This window comes from Monodon monoceros, unplaced genomic scaffold (assembly GCF_005190385.1).
Source record: "Monodon monoceros isolate NGI ecotype Baffin Bay Population unplaced genomic scaffold, NGI_Narwhal_1 Super_Scaffold_20, whole genome shotgun sequence".
Taxonomy (NCBI): Eukaryota; Metazoa; Chordata; class Mammalia; order Artiodactyla; family Monodontidae; genus Monodon; species Monodon monoceros.
This window is the reverse complement of record NW_021703777.1, coordinates 123,043,600-123,067,532: the sequence shown is the minus strand read 5'-3', so window position 1 is coordinate 123,067,532 and position 23,933 is coordinate 123,043,600. Positions and strand designations below refer to the sequence as shown.

The following is a 23,933-nucleotide window of genomic DNA, read 5'->3' as shown; positions in this document are numbered from 1 at the left end:
AAAAAGAATTTTAAATTGGAATAATTATAAGAATTAATAAAATAAATGCTTTTTCGGTATAATTACAGACATACTGTCCTATGATAGTTTTAAAACAAATGGGACAGACACAACCCTTATATTTCAGGAATAATTTCAATTTAATTTTAGCTTATTGATAACTGGTTGGACAAGATAATATTAAAAAGTTCTTTGAGGCCTATCACCATATTTCTGGCAAAATATACATTCTAAAATTTAAAAAAAGACTAATAATCATACCTGTAATGCACACCCTCTTGCAACAGCTTCATCAGCATTTAATGTGGTACTTATGTCTTTAAGAAAGAATTTAGTGATTTGTTCCTTCACAGCAGGAATTCGTGTTGCTCCCCCTACAATTTCTATACTACTTATGTCTTCACATTGTAAGTCTGGAAAATGAAAGGTTTAATTGAGAAAAGTAAGACAGTCTTTATAAAAATGTGCACAGTAGACCCCAGAAAGTACTTTTTTTTAAAAATGTATTTTTTATTTGCTCAAAACAAGATAAAATGGAAAGAAGATAAAAATAAATTTTGGAAAAAAGCAAAATTTAATAGATATTAATTATCTACTTATCAGGCACTATACTTGGTCTAGATGATGAAGTGACCACAAGAACAGACATGCACCTCATGGACTTCAGAGTCCTTCAGTTTTAACTTCCACCTCACAAATTGCCACAGAAGGTAATTTTAATTGATTACAAAAAACTCTAACAAAAAGCAGTCATGTCCTCATTTCAACTTTCAATCAATCTTTAAAATCTTACATATAGACACCTTCAAATATAACTAGCATTAGTTTTATGATGTAAACAATATGAGTCAGAAGGAGTTCTCATAAACTTTGATTTCTAGTGGCCCTGCTCTTATGAACAAACAATGAGTTATAATCTCCTTCTCTAAAATAAGAAATATAAGTCTTCAAAAAGCACATGAAGTTTTTGTTGTTTTTACCATTTTCTACCCCATTCAAGTAACACCATGGTACAGTTTTGATGGTTAGTTCAGTAACTTCCACTTACTAGCTTGTTCCATTACTGCTTTTAATGGTGGGTCAACTCTGGCTAAGAGGGAAGCACATAATTGTTCAAACTGAGCCCTGTGGGAAAATGAAATAAAATTCATTATTTGGGGATATAAAAATTGAGCATATCTTCTAAAATAACAGAACGAAGAAAAATCAGACATGAACTAAACATAAAATAAGGAAACACTTTTCAAACTGAAAGCATGCGTGGTACCTGTTCATTTTACTAGAAACATCAAGGTCATTCATGAAACACTCAATGTTCAGTGGAAGGTCTGATGCATTTGCACTCATTAGCTTCTTTAGTTTTTCACATTCCTGATATAAGCGCAACAAGGCCCGAGAGTTTTCTTTTACATTTATCTTATATTTTGTCTTGAACTCATCACAGAAGTAGTCTACTAAAACCTCATCAAAGTTCCTGCCACCCAAATATGGATCAAAGGTAGTAGCCAAGACCTGTTTAATTGAAAAAACAGAACTGAATTTTCAGAAATATTAGATGTTTTCAGCACCCCCTCCAAAATACCTTTTAAAATTAAAATCAAAACCAAAGACCTTGACAAAAATCACAGGGGTACCAAATTTGGAACCAGTTATATTAATCATTACTTATATTTAGCCAACATATCTAACCACTCTGAATTATCTGCTTTAAGTTATAGATCTATATACCTACGTGAAAGAATAATTCTAGTTCTGAAATAACTGAGTTACAATGACTAAAACTTCATTATCTCACAACCCATGGTTCTATAACAACACTAAACAGGTGGGCCAAAAACCAAGTTTAAGAGAGCAAAGAAAGGGTCCTAAGTATGTAACCAAAAACAAAACAGCCAAGAAGAGCCAATCCAAAGATTAAATCTAAAATATTGTAATTGGTCAACTTACAAATCAGGAATTACTGCCCCCATCCCTCATAAATATATAGAAGGAAGAAAAAAGCACGCAAGGGAACAAAAAAGAAAACAAAAAAAATGAAGAGGAGAGACAAAAATTTAATAAGCTTGTTGAGCAATAGGCCCCAGTTAGCAGTCGAGTGGAAAAGGAATAGACGAGTCACAGCACTTCCAACAATATAGTTCTTGAAAACAGGACCAAGACATCTAGTCTCTCTCCCCGAGGTAGAGGGCAAAAATAACTACTTATAATAGTCATGACTAAAAAAGTAGAATCCCACTGTTGGTGTGGTTCATCAACTTCTTTTTCACAAGGATGGGTGGTGGAATAGTGGTAAACATCACAGTAGGATGTGAGCACAGACTGACTGGGATGTTATCCCAGATGAGCATGAAGAATCCATGGACAGACTTCTCATGAGGTCCAGTATTACCCAAAATTAGATGTAAAATTGTGTAGGTATGTGACTAGTGCAAATGTGCATCATTCTGAGAGAAGGGCCATAGCTTTTATCAAACTTCCAAAGGGGCCTGTGATCTAAAAAATTATAGCTCTATACTCTAGGGTATTCACTAAAAAGGAAGAAAGGAAAATGTTCTTTTTTAATTAAGTTAAAATTCAACACTAAATACCAAGGATTAAATCAATTTGCAAAAAACTATTCTATATTCACTATGAGTCATTTCCCTTTAATTTTCTGATTACAAGGATGTTAACATAGTACTATAAACGGCAAGACGAAAGGCTCTAAAAGGTGCTGGATAACCCAAAGCATTTACTCTTCTGAGCTAATCTATACATGTGTGTAATGGGGGGAGAGAGAGAGTGTGTGTTAAGTCTGGGTAAGATATCAATGTAGAAATGAATACAAAACCAAACAAAGGCTGTAAGAAGATAAGCATATAGAGGTAAATAATACCACACTGTAGAAAATTTTGATTAGGACTCCAGGATAGAAAGGTTTCTAAAGACAATGGGAATCATTTTAGAAATGTTTCCTATGTACATTTATAAATATGTAATTTATGCTCCCTGATAGGTGACTGAAAACCTCAACAATAGTAAAAATAGCTAACACATAATATCTGCTATATGGCATTCCAAGCATCTTATAATCATTAACTCATTTTATCCTCAAAAAGTCTATGAGGTACTTACTGATAATATCCTCAGGTGAGGAACCTGAGATTTGGGGAGGTTAAGTAACTTGCTCAAGGTCACAGTTTTTAAGTGGCAGAGCCAGGATTTAAACCCAAGCATTAGGGTTCTCTATATAGTCTCATATGCTCTTAGACATTAAAATTAAATATAGTAAATCATTTATTTACTTACTTTAAGTTTTCCTTTGTTAAAAGCACAAACTGAGATCTGGTAGGCAGAATGTCCCATATCAATAAATATTACATTTCTTGGTTTCTCATCTAACGGAGGAAGATCCTGTTTATAAATTCCATATGCCAGTGCAACTATGTAAGAACAAAGAATTAGGTTAATTCCAGCCTAGCAATCACTTGGAAAACAATAGGCAAGTCATGTTGATACTACATTTTAACACACAGTAGAGTAATACAAATTATTAGTTTCAAAGTAAATTCACTTTTCACAAATTGGTTAATGTTTTTTTCTCTACCCATCTATAACCCTATAATATTAATGACTCTTATAGCCAATGAAAGACATGTTTAAACTCTGCCATAATGTTGTGCTCCAAAATGACAAGCTTATATCAGTACATAATAGAGTTAAAAAATAAATGCTTTGTATTAATTAGAAAAATAACTATAATAATATTTTTCTGACAGTAATTTTCAAATTGCAAACTGCTCACCTGCAGTAGTTTCATTCATTAGCCTTAAACAATTTAAGCCTGCAACCTGGGCTGCAGCCATCACAGATCTTCTCTCAGCATCAGTGAAAAAGCTCGGAATCTGGTGTTGCAAAACAATAATTGTTATTAGTTCAATGTAACAGATTTTACTTAAACATTTCATCAATTGAAAAATGAACTTATGTACAGCTTAAGGCAAAGACTGGTGTTCTAATAAAATAAATGAGGAAAAAATACTAGTTTCTTTTTTAAGGTTGGCAATTTCTACATCATAAAGTTTTGACCTAAAGTATGAACACAAATTTAAAGCAATTAGTAAAACAGAATTAATATTGCAGGATTTCAAAAATATGTTAAATCCTTCTCATGTTGGTCTATAAAAATACTTATTTGTTAATCTTTAATAATGAAACATTAAAAACCCAAGAAGTCTATTAAAATGAGATTGGTTAAATATGTTATATCCACATAATGGAATCCTACATAGATGCTAGAATCAGATCGATCTGAATTGTCATGGAATAGTATCTTTATTACATTAAAAAAAGGGGGCATGTAGAGCATGATTTCATTTTTGTGTATGTATGTACTACTAGAAGAATATATTTCCAAATGTTTACAATGGTTGTATTTCAAAGGGAGGGGGAACTATATTGCAGGGGACTTATGATGAGCATGTGTTTCTTTATAAATCACGAAAAAACATTAAATATATTTCTATTAAAAAATAAACTCTTAATTTAAAACTAGTAATTAAGATTACATATACTTATTACTGTCAAACTAAGAAGCACTTTCATTTGGTCTACAGACAAATTTCTAAAAAGCTAATTAAGTATATCCATGTATAAAACTTGGGGCTCTTCCAATTTTAAGTAAGTAGTCTCCTCCAATCTTAGTGCTTTCTGAATTTAGAAATTTCATTTAATAGATAATAACACAAAAAGAACTTGAATTTTGATAAGTTTGTATATCCTGATTTTGGTATTACCCTTCAGACAAAAATCTAAATTATAAGGTATGGTTCACTTAATTTTCACTAAGCACTTATGTACCAGTACTTTTCTAGCCATTAGGGATATGACAGTGCATAGAGCAGAAAATACTTCCCTTTGTACAGCTCACATGGGTCTACTGCACTGATCACAAAGTTAATAATGCCCAAGAAGTTCACAATGCCATGTTCTGATACTAATTTCTGACATGAAAGTAAAATCAAGTATGGCTAAATAAATAGGGATGGATTTGAATTTAAGATACATTTTTAAAATGTGCACCATTCTGACATATACTTTCAAGTAGCAGTATAATGGAAGAGTTATGACCACAAGTTATTTAACTTCTCTGTGTCTCAGTTTTTTCATCTGTGAAATTGAGGTTAATAATATCCTACCTACAGAGTGGTTCTGAGGATTAAATGGGTTAATACATGTTAAATGCCTTTAATAGGGCCTGGACAATGGTAAACTCTATCATTTACTATAACAAAATGACTGGAAAACAAAATACTAAGCTAATATTTTTCTCTCATTTAAAAATTCTATATACACCTGACAGGGACTTCCCTGGTGGCACAGTGGTTAAGACTCCATGTTCCCAATGCAGGAGGCCCAGGTTCGATCCCTGGTCAAGGCTAGATCCCACATGCATGCCGGAACTAAGGAGCCCGCCTGTCGCAACTAAGACCCAGCACAACCAAATAAATAAATATTTAAAAAATAAATAAATACACCTGACAAATTTTAATTACTAAATTCATTGAAGAGTTCATAATACGATTCTATTTTTCTGATGACATGAGACTCCTGAACTTATGTAGTCAAGTTTAACAATACTAAGAATATATTCACATTTAGGTGACAACATATAACTTAAAAACTAGTTATCAATATATAATGGGATCTCAAGAGATAAAACAGGGGGTAAAAGATTAAACGCTTTGTTAAGAATCTTTAAAAGACAGATCTTTTCTTTCTGAAAAGTACTGCATGATCTCACCTATATGTGGAATCTAAAAAAGTCTAATTCATATGATAGAGTAGAATGGTGGTTAACAGGGGCAGGGAGTCGGGGAAATGGGGAGACAGTGGCCAAAGGGTACAAAATTTCAGTTACGTAGAATGAATAAGTTCTAGAGATCTAATGTACAGCATGGTGACTACACTTAACAATATTATATACTGGAAATGTGCTAAGAAAGTAGATCTCAGGTATTCTCACCACACAAACACAAAAAAAGTAACCACAGGAGATGGATATGTTAATTTGCTTGACTGTAGTGATCATTTCACTATGTATATCAAAGCATCATGTTGTTCGTCTTATATAAAAACAATTTTTATCTTAAAGGCTCAAGTGGATTTTGAGGGGTGATAAATGTGTTTATTATACTGATTGTGATGATGATGGTTTCACGGGTGTATGCGTATGTCAAAACTTCTGGAAGTATACACATTAAATACACCTAATTTATCATTTTAAAAAAAGGATCTTTTATTTCTGATACAGAATATACAGAATCTCAAATTCCCAACTGGGCATTTTCAACCTTTGACATAAATGTTACTAAGGTCAGTCCCTAGGGGTGGGATGTTAAGTGCTACCTGGAAAGATTCTTAGGGATAAGTGGCAGGTACAGCAGTCACCAACTAATCACATACATTAGTTTTTATTTTAAGATTCACTCATTATCACAGTTAACTTTATGGGAAACTCAATCCTGAACTTTATCAAATAAAATAATTTTTAACATAAAAGTAAAAATGGATTTAGGTTATTTACTGGATAAGGGCAGAAGGAATAAAGAGAAGGGAAGAAAAATATTTCAATACAACATTAATACACTGGAAAATATGATTCAAGAGTGTTCATTACTGAGGTAAAACTTACTGAAATCACACAGTCAGCCACTGGTTTCTTCAAAGCATTTTCTGAAGTCTCTTTAAGCTTAGCCAACAGCATTCCAGTAACTTGCTCGATTGCAAAAGGTCTCTCTTCTTCTAGGTATCGTGCCTAAAGCCAAAAGAGGAGATATTTATCAAGAGTCATTTATTCATCTAGTATTTTATGAGCACCTACCTTATACATGATCGATACACAACAGTGAAAGAGGCAAAGTCCTTGCTCAATGAAGTTATATACCAAAAGGATTGCTCTAGTATCATTATGTCTCATCTCTGAAGTTCCAGTGCCTTACACATAGTATTACAACCAAATAAATTATCAAGAGTGTCTTTACATGCTCCAGCTCCCCATCTCCCAGAAGAGCAAGTTTTATCATTCACTACTCTTATAAACAAATAAGGGGAAAAAGATCAAATAATCTTTCTTTTGGAAGTTAGAACTCTTCTTGGGTTTAAAATGAAAACTTTAGTAATACAGTTTTGTGAAAAGGAAATGAGAACACAGCCAAAAAAAAATTCCTTATTTAAAAAAAAGAAATTTAATATATATTACTGTATATAGATGTATACATGGAATTTTTAAATTATTTTTTAAAATAACTACTTCATCTCATACACAGGTTTAAGACTAGGTTGAATTTAAGCACCTAAAATGAAACTTTACAGTGCTTCTTGACCAAGGAATACTGTGCTTTATTCAAGTAATCAAACCCTTTCATAATGACAACCACAATATTTATAAGCAATACAAAGTTACCTTAGAACCCATATGATAACTACATCCAACTTACAGAAGAAAACGCTATGCCTTTTAACTTTGTACCCCAATGGAGTGAATACACTAAGCTTTGGAAGAGCTTTAAAGAACTTCTCAAGCAGCACAATGCATGTTTGTATATAAGTGTATACGTATGTATAAATAATTATATAAAATTTATTTTGAAACAGACTTAAAATTGATAGTCATTTGTTTCCATATCAATTTACAAGTAAGTTCAAAACCAAGGATTACATGAAATTACTGTCTTTAAACATGGGAAGAAATCAAGCACATTGAAACAAGGGAAAATGAATCAAGTACCCATGTGTCTTAGTCTGATTATAGGAGGCACAACAATACAGTATTTTTAAAAATAATATAAAAGTTAGATGAAATAAACATCAAAGTTTATTCAAACAAATGTCAGAAAAAATAAGTGGATAAAATGCTTGAGAAGTTGAATGCTAAAGATCTTCAGTCTTCAAAAGATGAAGAAACTTAGTTTGACACAGGACTGATTAACGTTTTCAAAGCCTCTTCAACTAGCTTACATGCACTCACTATGACTGTATAAAAATTGTATCACTTAAAAATTAGGTTTTGGCCTAGTGGTCCGGTAGTTAGGACTTGGCACTTTCACTGCTGTGGGCCTTGGTTCAATCCCTGATCGGGGAACTAAGATGCTGCAAGCTGCACAGCCTGGCCAAAAAAAAAAAAAAGACATACAAGGTGTTAAAACTTTACTCCGGACTTCTCTGGTGGCATAGTGGTTAAGAATCTGCCTGCCAATGCAGGGGACACGGGTTCGAGCCCTGGTCCGGGAAGATCCCACATGCCGTGGAGCAACTAAGCCCATGTGCCACAACTACTGAGGCTGCATGCCACAACTACTGAAGCCCACATGCCTAGAGTCTGTGCTCTGCAACAAGAGAAGACTTTACTTCTAGTGCATTCTTTCATAAGACATGGCCACCAAAACTAGAGGGCAAAAAAAGATAGAGAAAGTTATGGAGTAGATGGTAAAAGTTCTCATCACAGGGGAAAAAAATTGTGCAGTGATGGATGTTAACTAGACTTACTGTGATCATTCTGAATGTATACATATATTGAATCATTATGTTGTACACCTGAATTAATACAATGTTATATGTCAAAAAAAATTAGGTTTTGGCTTTCTGTAAAAATAATTTATTTTGTTTTTATCAAACTACTCACAAAGCATAATTTTTAATTTTCTTTTGAAAGAATAAAAGCAAAAGAATTTAAGTAGAACTGCTCCACAAAGAGTCATTAACCAGAAGTTATCATATCTAAAGGACATGTGAATATTATTCTTTATCTCATTTATTGCTATCATGACCCATCCAGCTTCCTAGTCAGAAACTCCTGATCCACAAATTTCACCTCCTGATCCACAAATTTCACCATTTTTCAACTTGTCTTTAATCTCTCATGGTGTCTTTTCTGAACTACTGTAAGTCTCATGTCTCCTTACTACAACTCATCATCCATCCTGTAGTCAGAACCCTCTTCTAAACATGGAAATATATATCAAGTTTAAAATCAGCTATTAAAATTTTTAACTTTGAGATATAATTCATATCACATAAAGTTTATCCTTCTGAAGTATATAATTCAGTGGTTTTTAGTCTATTCAAAGCTGTACACTGATTACCATTAACTGTAGTACATTTTCATCACCCTAAAAAGAGTGACCCATTAGCAGTAGTAGTAGTAGATTCACCCATTCCCCCTTACCCTTAACTCCTAGCAACCACACATCTGTTTTCCATGTCTATTGATTTGCCTGATTCTGGATAGCCATAAAAATGGAATCATACAATATGCGGCCTTTTATATCTGGCTTATTTCCAGTTAGCCTGTTTTCAAGGTTCATCCATGTTGTAGCACATATCAGTACTTCACTCCTTTTTATGGCCAAATAATATATTCCATTGAATAGCTATACCACATTTTGTTTATCCACTCATCAGCTGATGGACGCTTGGGTTGTTTCCACTTTCTGGCTATTATAAATAATGCTATTATGAACATTAGTGTACAAATTTTTGTGCGCACATATGGTTCAATTCTCTTGTGTATATACCTAAGAGTAGAATTGCTGAGCCATATAGTAACTCTGTGGTTTGGGGTATTCTGTTAGTTTTTGTTAACCAATCTATAACTTTCTGTCTCAGGATGTAGAAGTAAAAATCCAGAATCCATCTCTTACTTGGAAGAAGAGTTTGCTTTAATACTTCTGTAATATGTTATACGATTCTTCTAAATTAGAGAAAGCTCATTATAGAAATTAACATACTTTTGGGGTCTATTTTTCTAAATCACATCTGCCTTTATTCCTTAAAAGTGGTTCACCTCTGAAAGTTCTCCAAATAATAATCCTTTTTTCTTGACAATAAAAGTATTTGGATTAAAAAGATTATTATTCTAAATCAGATTCTTTTTTTGCATTCACTAAAGCATATTACGAAAACTGCCTGTATTTTTGGTATAAAGGTGCTGCATCCAGAAGAAAGGAGTTAAATTTAAAAATTTTTAAATATTTAAAAACAGGCAATATTATCATATTTGGTTTCTTTAATTTGAACATATGTTTGCATTCTGGGAATATAAGCTTACCTTAACTCCTGCACTTCCATTAGACATCTTCTGCAGCTCATAGGGAAGCCTGATCCTTTCAGTTTGCACAACAGGATCATCAAATGATCGCCCATGAAGCTTTTTGAAACCATGAATTGTATTTCTTACATTCGTGACTATCTGTTGGCAGTAAACACTTTTATTTATCAATTACTTAATTAATGCAAAATAAACACTATGCTAATACTTGAGAATCACCAAGTCTCCTTATCCTACATATCCAAGTTCAGAATCACACACAATCATTCATTCTTCCGGTTTCTAATTGATAGAAAAATTACACTATTGCCCCTCCAACTCTGCTCCTACCTCAGGAATGTTAGATTCAAAAAAGAAAACTTTAAAACTTTTCAAATAATACAATGAAAATCTATCTACAACTCATTTCTGGCTTTCTTCAACACTTTTGGGCTAATAAATTAGTATCCTTGATTTCTTTCTTTCCACTTTCATTTGTGTTTTTATTTAAACTATGTTTTTTATTGCCATGTTCTTCTTTTACTCTCAATATCTTATTCTTTGTGGTACTATGTTGCTTCCACTGCTGAAAACTGCTCCTAGGCTAGTAAATTAAAACTCCTTCCATGTAACATGATGCTAAGTTAAAGTGTCTTAATTTGTAAATAGCTTGTATTTTGGCAAAGTAATTTTTTTCTTTAACTAGAACATGTAGTTCAAACTATAGAATATTATTGAGATCCAGTTGTTGCCCTCTCAGTGATCTTTAAAGCCAAGTAGATCTTGATCTTCAATTATGAGATGAAAACTACTGGGATGCTGAATTACCATGTTGATCTCTTTAGCTTTTTTGGAGAAGTAACTCATAGTTTGCTTTCTTCAGAGAGTCTGAGGTCTACGATACACTTAGAACATCAGCCAGTGGACTTCCCTGGTGGTCCAGTGGTTAAAGAATCCGCCTTCCGATGCAGGGGACACGACTTCGATCCCTGGTCAGGAAACTAAGATCCCACATGCCGCGGGGCAGCTAAGCCTACACGCCACAACTGTTGAACTTGCGCGCCTCAACGAGAGAGCCCATGTGCTGCAAACTACAGAGCCCAGACGCTCTGGAGCCAGAGAGCCCATGCACCACAACTAGAGAGAGAAAGCTGGCATGCCACAACTAGAGAGAAGCCCGCAAGCTGCAACTAGAGAGAAGCCCGAGCACCGCAACGAAAAGATCCCGCATGCCTCATCGAAGATCCTGTGTGCCGCAACTAAGACCAAACGCAGCCCCCCAAAATAAGGAAAATTAGAAAGAAGAAGAAGAAGAAGATCAGCCAGAATATGAGATGTAAACTTTAGTGAAGGGGTCCTTTTGGCACAAACAACATTTGTTTATATGTAATATGAAAATGGAAAAGAAAGAAAAAAACACATTCATACACAGGCCAACTGTAAGACAATCTTGATAAAAAAAAGTCTTAAGCAAAAATTCGTGGATAAATGAGTCAATTGAATAATTGAGTACAAAAAGTCATGAGGAAAAATGCCCCATTAAACAGACTTATTTTGTAATAAAGACGACTCAGGTATATATTAAAATGTAAGAAATAATTGTTAAGGGTTTTGGTTCATGGTAATAAACAAAGTCCAAGGAAGATGAACCTATAGCATGGAATGTTAAAAGTGAATGTTTTATGCAAACGGATTTCAGAAGCCTAGAAATATAAATACTTTAACAGATTCCATGTAAAGTAGTAGTAAAATAGTAGCCACAGAGGATTACTCTGGATATTAGTTTCTCCATTTTTTCCCACCTTCTTTTACAAAGACATCATTCACTTGTTGTAGAAGTATATATTCTAAATAGGAGGATATCCTTCATAGAAAGTGACCATACAAGGAAAAACTGACGCCATTTGGTAGCATACTCTGACTTCACAACTAAGATTTTTTTAAAATAAAATTCAAGAAATATTTTACAACCCAAAGCAAAACATATCTAATAAGATACAAAGATATAAGGACCAGTCATCTTCTTTATTCTCTTTTTTCACTCTCAAGTACATAAAATGGGAGCTTAGTTACCAATATGAAGTTAACTGCCTGTAAGTCAAAACATCTACAGGAACAATTTACCTGGCTCTTAGCTGCATTTCCAATGGCTCGCGTTCTTGATCCCAAAGATATACAGGCTCTAAACAGGAAAAAAACAAAAAGTTTGTTCTCAAGGTATTTTTATACTAATGTGCTATTACTCTGCTTCTCTCTATATAAAAATGAATTAAAGGAATGAATATAATTATGTATTACTCAAAAAAATAGGTTACTGAAATCAGAATTTTACATATTTTTAAACTTTCTTAAGTAATAGAATAGTGGTCAGAATAAACGTTAGAATTTTTCTTAATGTGCTAATACTTGGCAACACTGTATTGGTCCCAAAATTGTTTTTCAAATTCTACTGGTCTATGACTTACTAAAAAGACGAACTGTATTTAGTAAGGCCAGGCTCCTTGGATCTAAATCCTGGCTCTGCCCATTAACAGCTGAGTAACCTTGTAGAAATTACCTAACCATTATTTGCCTCAGCTTCCCATCAAGAAGATAGTGTTGATAATAATACCTACTCACAGGGTTGTGTGAAGATTAAGTGAGTGAGTATAGGTAAATGCTTTGAACAATATGCAAATGTAATTCTGCTTATAAAAACAAGTGTAGAGTAACATTTTTATCAAAAAAACTTTCAAAAAAATTTCATGTTGTGATTCGAGAAAATGTTTCCATGGTTTCAGTTGTAATTACAGGTAATTATTCATTCAATCAAAAAATATTTACAGGCATTGTGTGTATACTAGCTACAATCACTGTGCTTGGAGACTATAGTCTATCAAAAGAAAATCAACATATAAAATAAAATTATGAATGATACTAGCAAAAAAAGAGAATAATCACTTCTAGATAATAAGGCTTAGGAAAAGCAGGTGGAAGATGTGATTTCTGAATTAAGACTTGAAAGAAAAGAAAGCATTTTAATATGTATCTGTTTCGTGGAAAAGGACATTCCCAGTATATGTCTATTCTCAATATGACAGCCTGAGTGATCCTCTTAAAGACAAACTCCTCTGCTAAAAACCCTTCAATGGTGTCCTATCTCCCCAACAGCCAATAAAGCCCTTCATGGTTTGGTTCTTAGCTGCTCAACTCTGGAACTTCAATCTAGGTACACAGGTCTCCTTGCTATTTCTGGAAGAGGGCAAGCACATTTCTGCATCAGGGGCTTTGTACACGCTGTTCTCTCTTTCTGGAACACATGCCATGAGCTCTCACTTCTTTCTTGTCTCTGGCTCAAATGTCAGCTTATCCAAGATACCTTCTCTATCTTATATAAATAACATTCTTGCTCCTCCCCAATACATACATCTCCTGTTTCCCCAATTTTATTCTTCTCCATAATGTATCACCATCTGATACAATTTATTTTTTTACTATCTCCACAGTAGGATGTGAACGCCATGTAGGTAGATAATGTATGTCCCATTGCCTTGATCTGCACTATCCAATATGATAGCCACTAGCCACATGTAGCTAGTAAAATTTAAATTGACTAAAATTAAAAATTCAGTTCCTCAGCATTAGTCACATTTCAAGGGCTCAAGAGCCAAGTGCTTAACAGCTACATATGGCTACTGGATATGCAGAGAACAGAAAATACATAGAACATACACTGTAGAATAGAAAGTTCTGGATAGCACTGGTCTAGACATCTGGTACATAACCAAGGTACTTGCTGAAAGAAAGGGAAGATGGCTCCTAAGGTTAATGCTCACTTGGAGACTAGGAAGAATACAACTTCACTAGTTTCATAGGACATTTTGGTAGATACATCAGAGAGCCAGATTATACAGTGTCTCAAATGATATATTATAAATTTGAAATATATTTCAGTAGGTTATGAGAGTTCATTAAAGGCTTTTGAATAATAGAATGAACACTCCATGCTTACATATAATACAAAGTGGAAAAAAAAAAAGATCCCAGAACAGTGCTTTTCAAGGGCTGAACAAGATATTGTTATACTGGGGACACAGGATTTTTCAGGGAAGGCAAGCAGTTAAGTTCATTCAGTCAATTTAACAGATGAATGCTGAGTAACTACTACATGCCTGGCACTCTGTTGGGTACTAAAGCTATAATAATAAGGGGAAAAGAGTCAGACATCGTTTTGGCTCCCTTGGAACTTATATTGCTATAGAGTCACAAGTGAAATTAAACTAGGTGGTACAAAAACGGGTACACATGGTGCAACAGCACGAATTGACCTAAAAGAGGATCAGGAATGGCTTATCGGAGAAAGTGATGAGATTTGAAGGAAGAGTAAATGATGATGGATTCAATTAGGGGAGTGTTTGGTGGAGATCATTTTTTTTTTTTTTGGGTTCGCAGGCCTCTCACTGTTGTGGCCTCTCCCGTTGCAGAGAACAGGCTCCGGACGCGCAGGCTCAGCGGCCATGGCTCACGGGCCCAGCCGCTCCGCGGCATGTGGGATCTTCCCAGACCAGGGCACGAACTCGTGTCCCCTGCATCGGCAGGCGGACTCTCAACCACTGTGCCACCAGGGAAGCCCTGGTGGAGATCATTTTGACTACAGGAATGGGAGGAGGGCTAGAAGTTATCAATAATCTCTATCAGTATAGTAGCAGCTGAGACAGAAGGAAAAGGAATTAAGAGATTTTAGGAGCTAAAACTCAAAGGACTTTGTGATGAACTAGGTCTTCGCGGTGCAATCCGGCAGCCACCAGACACACGTGGCTATCAGGCACATGAAACGCAGCTAGGCTGTATAAGTACCTCGCGCTAACCAACTGTGACACTGGAGCTCCAGCGCAGTTAATCTGAATTGGATGTATTTATTTTAAGTGTGAAATACACTCTGGATTTTGAAGATTTAAAATTTAAAAAGAAATGTTACAATATCTCATTAATTTTAAAACACTGATTACATGTTGAAATAAGATTTTGAATATAGTGATTTAATCAAGTATATTAAAACTTTGCCTGTTTCTTAGCTTTTTAATGTAACTACTAGAACATTTAAAATTATGTGTGTGGCTCACATACATTATATTTATTTTTATTGAACAGTGCTGGAATACATAATAGGAAGAGGTGTCAAGAATAATGTCTAGGTTTCCAGTTTGTGTAAGCGGGTAGATAGTGGTGCCATGCAATGGGGCAGAAAACACTGTAAGAGAGACACGTTTGGGGATGGACCGTCACAAGTTCTATTTTGGACATGTTGAGATTGAGGTACCTTTGAGACATCCAAGCAGATATATATGTAGGACTAAAATGTTAAATGTGATGAACAGATGAACGAAATGGAAGTTACTTTTAATTGTGATCTGGCCAAAACAGGATATAGTAAGAATCAGTGGTTCAGGTGACATCTTCATTTCTCTTGCAAATAACTCCTTGATTCAACACAGTCTTTGCCAGAGTAGATATCTGCATACCTGATATAGCAATCCACGCGGATGGTTGGCATTCCAACCTAAAACTCATCAGAGAAAACATGGATTTGCCATCTCTTAGCCTGTTTATAGTCCATCTTACTCTCAACTCCATTATTTGGATACACTTCTGAATACTTTTTTCAATACAAGGCTACCAACATTTCAATGCACAGAAAATCTTATTCTTAGGTTGATTCTCAAGAGTTTAACTTGTTAGAACACTTAGTTCCAAATAAGATTGATTCAACTATCATTTATTAAGTGCTGTATTCACTGAAATATGTTTTGCACCTGTATCACTTCACAAGGAAAGCTAAACAGTTATCATTATCAGATATTCTTTTAGGTTAAAAGCAGACAACTTTTAAAGTTTAAAAATTTAATGTTATAACTTGGAAATACCCAGTTTCAATAGAGAAAATTCTCCTCACATACTAAAGTTCTTCAAATTCCTTCCTTCAATTTTTTTTTTTCAAAAAGATTCTAGAACACAGCCATTAAATAAATACCTGCCAAGGATTCTCAGAAAAATCAAAATAAGTTAAATACCTATTCTCTTTCAACACTTTTACCTGACCTTTAGTAATACCAAGGAAATTACACACATATTAGGTTGATATAAAAGTTCTTATAGAAAAGGATATTCAACAGTTTATCCAACTATGTATCACATAATCCAATTATATTATACTTTTTATATATTATTTCAACTACTATTTAGAAATTCCATTTTATACCTAAAAGAAAAAAAAAAGGAGAGTTCACAATGCAGCTTAAATATATTATATCCAGTCTGATGTTGCCACCACAGTGGTAGTCCTAGATTCTCGAAGAATGCCACAAAACTCTAAACAAATAAGCAAAGCTTCTGAATGTCCTATATCACTTTTAGTAGAGGAGGGGCATAAAAATCAAATGACAGGATATTACTTTAAGAAAGATGTACTTGTATTTTCCCTTAAAATCTAAGATTAACTTTCTGTCTCTCTTATAAAGCCTATTTTTATAAAGCCAAGCATGGTTAGGTTGGAGAAAACACATACTGCCAACAGACTATGAAACTTCTCACCTAAGAGGGCAACACTGAATTTGTTTGCTTCTTTATAAAGCAAAGGATTCAAAACCTCTTGATCTTACCATTTACACTTTAAAAATAGCCCTATTTTTAGAAATCTCCACTTTCCCTTGCCAGTTCCATGAGACCATAATTACTATTTATAACCTCTTTGGCTATCATTGAGTAGATGCTAAGAAATACAATAGCTGAATTAATGATATGAGAGGACAATCAATTAGTTTAAATCAAAAGGTCTGCTCCTTGCATGGCCAATTTGGCTCTGAATCAAATTGTCAACCGCTGATATGGCTGCCAAGATGTCTATAGAGCAGGGTTTCTCAACCTTGGTACTGCTGACATTTTGGGCTAATTTTTTTTGAGGGAGTGGGGCTATTTTGTGCACTAGAGGATTTCAGGAGCATCTCTGGCCTCTACCTGCTGGAAGCCAGTAGCACTCCTCCTTTCCCCCTCCCCCTGTGACAACCAAAATATCTTCAGATATTGTCAGATACGCCCTAGGGGACAACATCTCCTCCAGCTGAGAACCACTGCATCATTTCCCAAACAGTGTTCTGTACAAAATGATTCCTTAGTGGTTCAAATAACTTGGAGACAACATTCTTAGAGTGTTTCAATGCCTATAAACAAATTAAGGGATCTGAGAGTTTGACAGTAAAGAAAACATCTAGTTATTATTTCTCAAAATTAACTATCTGGAAAAAAGTTGCCCTAGAAGGGGTGGGGGAGGAATGTTCTCAAAAGGACTGATTGTTGCCATTTCCTTTTTAGCTTGCTACTTAAAAGTATAAAACTTCTAGGCATATATGATTTAGTAATAATATAAACTTTCAAATCTTTCAATATGGACAATGCATAAAACATTTTAACAGATAAAAATAATAAAAATTCCTTTAATAGTTTCCAAACGCTTCTAGTAAGCATAATTCACAAATTAGTTTATAACTTGAACCCATTAACAGAAATCAGAGACATTTATATAGGTAGACACAATAATTAAAAAGCTGATTAGATACATTAAATGAGACATATTGTTTAAGTATTTAGATTAATTATTAGATTAGATACATTATTTTAAAAGATGACTATCTTACTTAAAATTCATCAGTTCAAAGACAAATATCCATGCACAGTAATTTTGAGTCTTTTGATTATGACTGCCTAGAACAGAGGTTTGCAAATTACCCCTTGCCACTTATTTTTGCAAATAAAGTTTTATTAGAATATGGCTATGGTCATTAATTTGTATTTTAGTGACCACATACTAAAAAGACTACCAATGACATGAAACACCTTCAACTCATAAGAGATATTATGTAATTTGTACCTATCATTCCTTGACTTCTAGAAACTTTTCAGAATTTTTCACCCACAAATTCAAGGCAATGACTGGAGATTCATTTTGTTTCGTGCATAATATTCATACTAAAAGATTTTATAGTTCTAGCTTTGGCCGTGCTTAAGTGTGAGATACCTGCCCACCCACTCCTTTAGGCACAATTTCATTTTTTAAAAAAAGAAGGGTGTGGGGAAGCTGTTCATTGAACTTTGTTTGTCAACAGCAAAATATTTTGAAATGTACACTAATGGTAGTGTATAGATAAACGGAATGCTGTACAACCATTAAAAAGATGAGATAAATTAGAGTCATATGAGCAAGTCTGAGATGTCCACAGTATATTTTGAAAAAAGCAATTGCAAAATATGTATAATGTAATTCTACGTTAAAAAAAAAATCCCAGTTATATACATATACTTGCAAATGTATAGAAACACACTAAAGTTTAGGAGGTGTCTGGGAAGAGAAAAAGGAGATTTACTTTATGTAATTCTTCAGTATTTAAAATATTTTAAATCAAAGTTAATGTAAGCTAATAGTAAAACATACAAACAAAACCATTTCATATAGTACAAAGAATATTTAATTAAAAAACTGTAAAAATATTCTCCTACTACAAACTGCTATTATCATAAAAAGTCCTCCTACCCAACTAGCCACTGTTAATGTCTGTAGTTTTGTCATTTTCTGTGTACAAAAATTTTTATTTTCAATACCCCAAGGTAAGTGATTTCTACTTTTGTGCACTGAAGAGGACATCTCACATATTTGAGGTGTAGTGTATAAATAATATTTTCGCATATTTTCAGATTATACATACACTGAAAAAGAAATAGGGAAAAAGTAATGAAGACAGAAAAACAGAGAATTGAACAGTAAGTCGGATCCTACAGAATGTTGATCACAAAACAAATACGTACACCTAACAAAAATGTCTTGAAATAATAGTTTGATTAAAAGATCCATTTTCCTTACTGTAAAATAAGTTCATAAAAATTCAAAACATTACAGACTATGTATTAAAAGCACACTCTATAATTCTACTGTCAAGAAATATCCATTGTTAATAGTTTATAGTCTTTCCACACTACTTTCCTCCATAGGTTTACACTAACTTATTTTGTGTACATATTTTTTAATGGATTTCTAAATTGAAACAAGATTTTTACATGTTCTTAAAATAACTTAAAAGCATATTAAAACATTTTAAAACAAGATAATACTTCTTAAAAAATAGCCAAAAATAGATGACTTGACTGATATTAAAGATCCTTCTCTCTACAGTAACTGCCCAATTTGTCCCATGACACCCCCATGAACCCAATATATAATAGATACCATCCATATGCCAATGGATAATGTAAGGACATTGGGGTTCAGGGGTCAAAGCAGCCTGAAACTGAATCCATTTCAATGCTTACTAGTTCTTGGCCAAGATACTTAACTTTGCTTAAGGCTTCTTATGGAAAAAGATAGCTAGTATTATCAAACTCATAGAACTGGTGTGATATGTGTGACAGCGCAAACACAATTTTTAGCCCCTAGACATCACTATTATCAATACAGGCAGGCAGCATGTTTTAGCTGACCACATGCTTTAATCTGATACTGAATGAGGATTTCTGGCTGCAGTTTTCTTTTCCCATGTGTGAAACTAATCACTTTGATATAACTGAGTCTAGCATGGAAATTCCAATCCCTACATCTATACTTAAGCAATACAAACATATCTAAGGCCTTAAGAATGTACACACTCAGTAATTCTACTTCTAGGAACTTATTTGAAGGAATTAAGGGTCAAAAATTTAGTCATAAAGATAGTTATTGCAACACTGCTTATAAAAAGAAAATATAAACAACCTGAATATCCAATAAGGGATGAATTAAATTAAGGAAACGATTATACAGACACTAAAACTAATAGTATAGAAATATATTTTATATATATAGAGGACACCAAACAGAATATAAAATATAATCTACCCTTGAAATACACACAGAGAAAACCATCTGGAAGTTTTATTTCTGGATGGAAAAATTTTCACTTTCATTTTCATCTTTTAACATGCCTATATTTCTACAATAAACATGTACTATTTGCATAATAATTTTAAATAAGAAAATATTCAGAAAAAATAAGTTAATATTTTATTCAATTTATGCATGTTAATTTCTTTCTTCCTCTTCAATTTATGCACAAGATAAGAGAGGCTAGTACAAGCACTCCCAACTTTACAGAAGGTGAATCTGAAAAACAGGTTTAACTACTTGCCCTTGGTCCCTTAATTGTACACCAAACTTAAGCAATTATCTTTTTCATTAAATTGTTCTTTGTTTATACGTGGGATTCTCCCATGAATCCATAATCAAGTTTGTTAAAGAATGAAACAAATGTGAAAAAGTATGGATGTTGAAACCAACTAAATCAAACATTTCCTACCTCTTTTCCACAGGACCTTTTTATCAATATTTTATCCTATTTTAATCTATTCTATTCGCCTCAGGTCACGTGGGATATTAGTTCCCTGACCAGGGATCGTACCCGTGCCCCCAGCAGTGGAAGCTCGGAGTCTTAAACACTGGCCTACCCAGGAAGTCCTCACAGGATCTTTTTATAATGTATTTGCATCTCAGAAATACCTGTGTCATATTACCTTGATGTCAGCAACTGGAATATGGAAAAAAAAATTTTTTTGAAATGCTAGTTTATGTGTATTATTAAACACTGTGGTGTATTAGAAAAGTTACAGGTCCTCTAATAGTTATGCTTTTTGCAAGACAGGCATTTAACGAATAAATGTCTAGGGATCAGAAAGGGCTATGTTTTCACTCAAAAATGTAAGCCCTGCAAAGCAAATATACAGTATAAGAACACTGGACTACAGTGAAGTATTAGTTCAGTAACAATAAAAGATATATTTCTGAGATAAATGACAGTACACAGCCACAGAAAGAAGGTAAGAGTTGCTGATACAAGCTAGGAATACAGTCCTTCCACCTTTAGAACTTTCTACTTTGGATTAGGCTCATTAAATCTAGATATTAGAAGTGACTCTCTTACAATCAGAAAGATCATTAACTCTCAGCCACACAGAATTTGCCAATGTGCTTAAGAATATTAACAAAGAGACTTTTAGAAGACTTAAATAAGCAGCCTAATATCTAAATAATTCTCTTTGAAAGTTTGGCCAGGCTCTTTAAATTTAAAGAGTCATGGGCCCACTACTAAGATTTCTGAGCCTGGAAATGCAGTATCTGTTTTACAATTCTGGTTTATGACCTTTTAGGATAAGGCTTTAAAGACAAGGGGAACATCCATCCTACCTCTCACTTTTTCTCCATAGGCTAAGTCCCTGAAGCCAAAGACTGCCCCCATTAACCTTTACTCTGCTGAAAGAGGAGAGTGGAATTTCCTAGTCCTTTTCTGGCAGAAGCCCATATCTGCTGTGGCTTAAAACAAAACGTTGTAGAGATGAAGTCATAAATAGTTCACAATTACTACTTCACCTTCTCATTGTGCATAAAAGCCAGAAAAAGATGTAAAAAGAAGAGTTCTAACAGTACTATGAAAATTAAATAACCTATGCTCACATTTGAGAATACAACGATCCAAAATTTCAGTAAAAGAAATGTAATGCATATAATCTAGAAAAACGTGGTATAAAACCTTATAGAATATTCTTGGAAAGAAACCAAAGTACAAAATGATTCAAGTAAGCTATCGTCAACATTTCCTTGACATAATTTAAATTACTCATAAAAGTGTAGTAATATAATTATTTAAAGGCTTACCTTAACACTGACAAGATTAGTCTTATATTTAAAGTACTGTATTTTGGACCATTCAGAAGGGTCAAACATGTTTAGTTGCCTCTCCATAGGAAATAAGATATGGACAGTTGGTTTCCTCATAAAATTACCGGTAACAGGAGTCTACAATAAGAAGCTAGTTTTTCATACCCTGTCTTACTTAATTCTATTCTTTGCTAACTTCCCAGATCAGAGAAACAATGGAACATATGGAAACATGTTTCCATGACATAATGCCACTCCTCCTAAGTGTTTCGTTAAGTGTTCGTAATGGAATCACTTCACAGTCATGCTTATACAGGGCAGCGGCCTCTGACTCTCCAACGGTTCATTCTGTAGAAATATGCTTTTGGTAGGTTCTAACTCCCCCACTTTCCTTTAATGGATGAACATTACCAATACTTGAGGCCAACGACTCCCATCCCTGATTCTCTCCCTATTAATGTACCATTAACCTACGCCCCTGGAAACCGATCCGATTACCTCGAATTCTCAAGGACACTGAGATAAAAACCTGAATATCTCAATCTCTTCTTTAAAAACAAACAAAAAAGGTTTTCTGGGTCAGATGAACTTGCAACTCATCTTCTGATATTTGCAGTCTAAGCTTTCATTTCCTACTTTTTTTGAGAGAAAGCTGTCACGCTGACAGATGGGGAAAGCAGGAAGGGAAAAAAGAATAAACAGTTTTTCTACTGAGCGAGCGGGGATGCCCGCCCGCGGCCAATAATCCCACACAAGCCCCACTAGAGGTAACCAAAGATCTTTCTCCAGTGTTCCGGACATCGTGGTGGTCCCACTCCGATCCCTTTCCCTAAAACTAAAGCAGGGCCGCCGGCGGACAGAGGCGTGGTGGGCGGCGTGGGGCGGGGGGAGAGAGGGGGCGTGGGTACAGAAAGGAGAGATGGGCCAGCTATCCGAGTTAAGTCCCTTGTCCTTGAAGGAAAAGCAGCTGTGCGGAGCGAGTACGTCCGACTCCCACCTGGGCGCGCCAACCCGCGGTCCCTAGAGATCGCAGTTGATACACTGCACCTGTCATCTCAGAGTTCCGCGCATCAGAAGAAACCAGCGGGCGGGACAAGCGTAAGGGTCGGGAGGAGACGTTTCCTAGGGTTATGACCAGACAAGGCACTTACGGGGTACACCTGTCGCTGTACTCATTGGCGATGGTTTCGATGCCGCCACTCCTCGCTACCGCGATGTAGCAGTTGAGAAAGCCGAGGTCAATGCCGACCACAGACATCCCGCCGCCTAATGGTCGGGGGGATGGTGCTGAAGCCCTCTGTGCGGGGACCGCGTCCTCTTCTAGGCTGCTGCTCCTGGAACTGCGACTCCTACGAGAAGCAAAGGAGAGATGACCCGAAGTCGCTGCGCATTAAAACGAGGGCAGCGCGTCGGCGAACCCTGGAGGAGGTGGAGGCCGCCCGCGCCGCAGCCTCCGCCAGCCAGGTCTCTCTCCACTGCGGCTCGGCCGCCTCCAACCGGCAGTTACTTGGGTCTGCGCCTGCGCGTTCGGTCGCTGGGGAGGCGCGCCGGCTCCCCCTCCGCGCCCGAGGCTGCTCCCAGCCTCGACTTCGGCCGCTTCCGTCAGCACTCGGGCAACGGCTGCCCGAGGAGCTGCGGGTTCGAGAAAGATCTGGAAAATGGAGGCGGCTGAGGCAGCCGGGAGTGGGAGGGAGGAGAAGGGGGAGCGGGGAGGATCGGGCAGGAGAGGAGGAGGGGAAGCAGAACTAGCTAGCTCGGTCGCCACCGCGCGGCAGCGGGGCGCACTGCGGCTGGTATAGGTGAGAGCGGCCGCCGGCGGTTTGCCCACGTGTTCGGAAGGACCCCTTCCGATTGTTTTGGCAACCGGGCGCGGCCGGTCGCAGGGGCAGGACACTGCCCAGGCCTGCCCGGTGTCGGGCGCGCAGCCTGGCGGTTGATGACCCGGCAACCACCTCCTCGCTCTTTCCCCCGAGGGCCCGCCCGCAGCTTTGGCTCCCCGCCCAACCCCCGCCGGCCTCGCCGCCCCGAGGTGCCCACGTGCCGCCTGCCGCGCCGCGCCCGCCCCTGTGAGGTGGCTCCCATTGTGCGGCCGACAGCGGCCTCGCCTCGCCCTACGGGGCACCGCCGATCCCGGGCGGGGGGGTGGGGGAAGGAGTC

General features: G+C 35.9%; 1 protein-coding gene across 1 annotated transcript in view; it reads right to left on the bottom strand.

The window, feature by feature from the left end:
• Positions 1–23,049, bottom strand: part of HSPA4L (heat shock protein family A (Hsp70) member 4 like) — a 50,665-nt gene extending 27,616 nt beyond the window's left edge. The window contains exons 1-9 of the mRNA XM_029234928.1: positions 22,928–23,049; positions 12,191–12,248; positions 10,088–10,228; positions 6,674–6,796; positions 3,785–3,884; positions 3,289–3,422; positions 1,268–1,512; positions 1,049–1,125; positions 262–413 (exon numbers count right to left, since the gene is read on the bottom strand). Of these exons, the coding sequence (XP_029090761.1) occupies positions 262–413; positions 1,049–1,125; positions 1,268–1,512; positions 3,289–3,422; positions 3,785–3,884; positions 6,674–6,796; positions 10,088–10,228; positions 12,191–12,248; positions 22,928–23,034 (1,137 nt within the window). The 5' untranslated portion in view covers positions 23,035–23,049. The remainder of the gene's footprint in view (positions 1–261; positions 414–1,048; positions 1,126–1,267; positions 1,513–3,288; positions 3,423–3,784; positions 3,885–6,673; positions 6,797–10,087; positions 10,229–12,190; positions 12,249–22,927) is intronic.
• Positions 23,050–23,933: the final 884 nt, after the last annotated feature.